This window comes from Mastigoproctus giganteus, chromosome 9 (assembly GCF_048544385.1).
Source record: "Mastigoproctus giganteus isolate SK-2022 chromosome 9, ASM4854438v1, whole genome shotgun sequence".
Taxonomy (NCBI): domain Eukaryota; kingdom Metazoa; phylum Arthropoda; class Arachnida; order Uropygi; family Thelyphonidae; genus Mastigoproctus; species Mastigoproctus giganteus.
Window position 1 is genome coordinate 73924572 of NC_143583.1, and position 6000 is coordinate 73930571.

The 6000-nt window shown below is 33.6% G+C and overlaps 1 protein-coding gene across 6 annotated transcripts in view; it reads right to left on the minus strand.

The window, feature by feature from the left end:
• inaE (inactivation no afterpotential E) overlaps window positions 1–6000 on the minus strand; it is a 350568-nt gene that overhangs the window by 19697 nt on the left and 324871 nt on the right. For 4 of the 6 annotated variants that reach the window (XM_090381709.1, XM_090381708.1, XM_090381707.1 and 1 more), the window contains one exon: window positions 3284–3486. In XM_090381709.1, the coding sequence (XP_090237835.1) occupies window positions 3284–3486 (203 nt within the window). Of the gene's footprint in view, window positions 1–3283; window positions 3503–6000 lie in introns of those variants that run through there. The other 2 variants (XM_090381711.1, XM_090381712.1) reach the window with 2 other exon arrangements.

Sequence of the window (6000 nt, forward strand, 5' to 3'; positions counted from 1 at the left end):
TCCTTTTGAAAGCCTGTTAAGGACTAGTCAGGATGCTGTTGAGTAGCCAATCATTTTTAAATTTTTATTTAGCATTCGATATCGTGGGCGTTTCCAGTAATTTTTCTAAGGGAGAACAAAGATACTTCTAAGGGGTAAAGTATGTTATAAAAGCCAATAGTTATGAAGTAATTTTGGCTAAAATTCAAGGGATGGAAGTACCCTTCTTTGTTTTTCCTAATTACTACTCTATTTTTGCAGTACTAGAAGACATTTTAAAGCCCATTAATTAAAAACACAGACTCATTTCCAAAGTAATTAATAGCTACTCCTACCAAACCTCTTCGTTCTGTAAGAATTCACGCACATAGGTATTCATGCAATTTTGTATCAAAAGATTTAAATGCAATAATTTCTGGTATACAAAATCCTTGGTGTAACACAAACGACCATAGGAGATTTTTTGGGTTACATTTGAATTGCTTCTGATAACTGCATTCCTTTTGTTATAGAGGGCTTTTGAAGGGAAGAAAATAAGAGAGCCTTATCGTCTTAGAACCTAGGCATCTTCAAACTTATCTAACTGAAATACTTCAGTTTCTTTTCTCTGCTTCATTCATGTATTCTTGCTTGCTCCAGTCATCATTTTTCTTGTTAAGTCTTTTGAACCATTTCATGTCAACAACGATTTTACATTTTAACATCCCCCAAATAGGAATGGAATAGATCGTATGGAAATCTTTCCGTGTAGCTCTTCGGCTACAATCACTACAAATCACATTCTAATAATCCGCAGTTCCAGCAACACAGCATTAAAAGGTTTTTTTGTGAGTATTATTTTTGGAATACCTTCAAGGCACACTTCTGTTCATCACACAAATACTGTTCGAGTTCTGTTGTAGCTGGACAAAGTTGCTAGACGAGAATAGCACAAAGAAACCGTCAAGTTAAATTGCATCCCTAAATTTATATATTATACGAAGTTGTACGATGTACATCCTTGCTAAAATATTAAAATCTTCGAGCGTGACTGAGGGAGGTGACAGTAAACAGTTGCCTAGCAACGTGGCGTAATGAACGTGTAAGCAAGACAGACAATTATCGCATCTACATGCATCGATACTGGTATAAAGTATCTGTATGCACAAAGGCAAAGTGGTCATTTTCACATCATATATACTTTAAATTACAGAAACTTAAAGTACACACTGCGAAATTTAAAAATACCGTTTAATAATATGTTTTAGTACAGTTTAGTTTTGGAAAAGAATTATTTTCTCAAATTTGTATTCACTCTTTTTTGGTTCTATCGAAAAGGTGAAAGAGGTTTCATTGTATATCTTGTTTCAGTTTAGAAGTATTATTTTTGCTATTCGGTTCCTTAAAATGTGATTATAAACAAAACAAAACATGTACATTTATTCAACGAACAATAGTGTATTTAGTACATATACAACTAATGGATAGCTTCTTTTGATGTGAAGAATATCGCTCTTAGAAAGTACAGTGAAAAAAAAAACAAGATGGAATCCAAGGCCAAGTCTGAAACACTATGATGTGATTTGAAAAAAAGCAGTATAGCTAAAAGAAGCTTTGGTTCCAGTCAGTTTCGCAAAGGCCGCTGTGACCTCTTGGTAAAATGCCAATGCAAAGTTCCGCACATACTCGTGACCCGCTACACCATGCGGCCCATGCTTTCATAGGTGTACCAGTTATAAATATGATGGCCAATCATGAAGCCTTAATCAAGAATTTATAAGCCCTAGTATAAACATACCCCCCCCCCTCTCTCTCACTTCACCCCCTTCCTGGCGAAGGCAGTCTGTTAGGCTCTCCTCGCCTTTCAACGGCAAATTTTTCCAATCAAGATGGCTCCAGGTTGTTGAGAAACAAAACTTGTGTAAAAAGTTCCATCATCGTACTGCCTAACCACTTGGACCTCTGAAAGCTCTTTGCCCTATCCCTCGCTTTCTGCGGAGCATATCACGAAGCTCGTTCTATTCGTATAAAAATATTTCATTCTAAACTCGATTCCCCTTATTTGTTCTCTCTTTCCTAGTTATCTGTCACCAGGATCCTAGACACGTTACATTTGAAATTATACTCTGTCGTTCCAACCTCTTATTACAGAGTTCCGTGATTCGCTATGCACGGTTTATCTTGGTGTCTTTATACCACTTCAGCCTTTTAAAATAAAGCATCTGAAGATTTTCTCAACCATTTTTTCACCTCAGATACCCTATAAAGTTATACATGTAAAGTGTCCGGCAAGCCTTTTTTTCAATTAATTGTCACTGAACTTGTCTTTTCTCACCATACATTTTGTTGCAGAAACGCTATAATGTGTTACGTAAATAAATAAATGTCTTTTGCTTGTGTATATATTTGTATGCTGGTACATACACGTATATTCATATTGCATACTTTAAAAATAAAGAATAAATATACGTGCTTATTTATAAACATAATCTCTCAACAACCAAAATGTCTCTACGGCATTCAGATAGTTAATGAGTTTTCTTTTCTTGCATCACTGATTTGTGAATTTACTACTTGTAAAACCTCGTGTTTTATTAATACAACATAGCCTTTATCTTTCAATAACATCTGTGGAGGCATTCTAGCTTTCTTTTACTGAGTAACCATTATTTTCTCCTTAAAATTATGAGAAAATGTCTTTTACCTTTCTAGCAGAAAATATTTCTAGTTACCGTGGAATCTATTAAGAATCTCACCCTTCCCCATCGTATTAATCCTACTTTTCGGCGAATACTATCATGCTTTGGTCTTAGAGCGCCACCTACAAAGCGATATTTGCGTTAACGATTGGTGATGTTGAAGTTCCATAAAAAATCGACCTAAGAATTATCTCGAATAAATTGTAAAGATCTTCAGCTTCTTAGATATTGCAAATCGAGTATATGCTACCTGGGACTTAAATGAAGCTAAATGTTGGAGGATTAAAAGTATACATCAAATTTTATTTAGTCATAACTATGAAGATTATTGGACGATGTAACTCTGGTATAGTGAAAATGTACTCAGTCGGGTGTGCATTGAAATAATTCACGTATAGAAAGGTTTTAGAATCCTTGAACATCATTAAATATTTATGAAAAGATACTATAATAAATGTAAATTTATCAATAATATATAAAATCAGAGCATTTTTTTAAGAAATAATTAATTAAGTTGCATAGTCATTGCTCTGTATTGTCAAATTATGTAGGCACTTATACTGGACATTTAAAATTGCGTTTCGATATTAATTAAATGAAATAATTGAGAGGAAAATACTGCTTACTCTTCTTTCTTCGGATGGTTACGAACAATGTGGATAATCCTACCAGGAGGGTACAGAGGTTGATGGACTGTAAGGGCAATAGAAGAATCACTAGGATGTGAGGTAACGTCTCGTGATCCAGACTTATCAAGAGCTCCATCCGATGTATCAAATTCAAGGTCCTCAGGACAACAACAGAAGACTCCACTCATGATTATCTTCCACTAGTCAGAAATCCCGCTATATATTACATTCAGTTCAATATCTTCAAAATAATCAAAATTTTTTTGTTTTTATTTTATTCGTTCAAATTTTAGTTTTTTTTTTTTATTTATCTGATTTTATTACAGTAAACATGTATTAAGGGCCAGAAGTTGTAATAATAAATGTACGAAAACCTCTAATATGATTAAGTATCATAGCTCTATCTTTGTGCATTTACTTAGAGTAAATTCATATACTATAAAATCTCTAAAGAAATAATACTAAATTAAAACAATGTGAAATGTCTTTGTAATTAATCCATTACAATTCAAAATTGGTATTAAAATTTTCATGGTTTACAAATATTTAAATATATTTCATATTTATAAAGACATTTAAATATATTGCATATTTATTGCATATTTATAAATATTTAAATATATTGCATATATTTAAATATAAATTTATATTTTAATATTTTCAATAATAATTATTATATATTGTATAATATAGTTTGATGCAAATGTACCATGCTGCCATCTATACACTAATTAAAGTTTTTTACTGCCTATTTTATTCAGTCATTTTCATCGTTTGGTTCAGTCAGAATTATCAAACGTCATTCTTTTCGTGCGATATTAAATAAATCTGAAATTAAATTATTTATTAATTTAATTATATTATTTATTAATTAAATAAATCTGAAATGCTCTTAACCTACCAAATGTTTATTTTTCCATAAATTTCAACTAAAATGATAAACATTTATTTAAAATTACTGAAGGAAACATTAAGAGCAGAACAGTTCTGGATGCTCAGATGTAATGAGTTACTTTAAATGTCTGAAGCAGACTACTCGTAAATGGTGTTCGTTGCTCAAAGTATGGCATTAATTACATTGCAAAAACCTAAACTCTGGAAGGTAAAGTAGGGCATAATCAACTTAAATGAAATGTATTTTTATGCTACCGCCTTTAGATTTAAACCCACCACGTTTGAGTGTCAAAACAAAAGCAACTATCTACAAACAAGTCTAATTAATTAATTAATTATCCTCTTCCCACTATTTCAGCTAATAACAAGACTAAAATTACGCATTTGTTCTCATTACTACCATTTAATGTCATTTAACTTAATTTATTATTACGTGCGTAAGGAATCTTCACTGAGGAAAACCGACATAAGTGATGCACACGGTGTGGAGCTCTGTAAATTCTATTCACACGATTGTCATTCGTAAATAAATAATGAATGTTTTATTTATTTTAAGAAGAAAATATTATGGAATTATTCAAAACAAAATCTGCACTTGTAGCAATTCCATTACCATATTTTAATAATTAATTAGATCAAAGTTGCAGTAAGGCACAAGGGAAGCAGAAATTTCCGCATAAACCAAAGTATGGAGTCGGAATGGATTTTACTTTGTAATTAAAATATTTACTTCATGGATGTAGGGAACATACTGACACTAATAACATAATCCGAGATGATGTTTAGGTCTGCTATGTAATATGTATTATTTTGAAATTAATGAGGTTTAAAAACAAAGACTAGCCTCGGATGAAAAGCGATAGATGTCACTAGATAGAGTCAAATTAATATTTAATTGGATTCATCTGAGAATGTCAGATTTCGCCAATTTTTGTTTAGACTATGAAAATGTTTACTGATATAGGGATGAGTGTAAGAAAATTGTAAATGCTGAAGAGAAATTTGGACAACATGTACAATAAAGAATGCGCTCGCCATTTATTGGAAAAAAAAATAGTTACAAAATTTGTCACTATATGGCGCTGTGGAAATACAAATCACTTGAACAGCGCTACAATTGTTCAATGTGTCCTCTATTTTGGGCAACAACAGTTTCCATTCGAAGAACAGAATTTTCTACAGCAGAACGTAACATGTCAACTGGAATAGCCAGCACATGACGTCTAATGCTGTCCCTCAGGTCTGCCAGAGTTTGACATCCTTCCCGATACACCTGGTTCTTCAAAAATCCCACAACCAGAAGTAGCATGGGTTGAGGTCCGGTTATCGGGGTGGCCAAGATGTCTGCAAACAACGGCTGACGACCCGTTCGTCTGTAAAGTGTTGCCTTAGCAATCTTTGGACACAACGGTGGATGTGGAGTGGCGCACCATCCTGCATGAATACGGTATCCTGAAGGCACACACGTTGTTGCAGCTCTCGTATTGCGAAATTTGCCAACATTTCGTAATATCGCTGTCTAGTGACAGAACAGGTGCGGGGTCCAGTCGGTGTTACCTGTTCAAAAAAATATGGCCTAATTATGAATGTGGCCATTAAATCCACACCACACTGTCACTTTTGGAGAATGCAACGGGACCTCTTGGATAACTCGAGGATTTTCTGTTGCCCAAATGCGACAGTTGTGCTTATTCACTTGTCCATTTAAGCAAAAGTGGGCCTCATCACTCCAAAGGATGTTCCATGGCCAAGTGATATCCACTGTCATTCGTGCCAGAAACTGAAGTGCGTATGTGAAAGGAATATCTGCATCACCATGG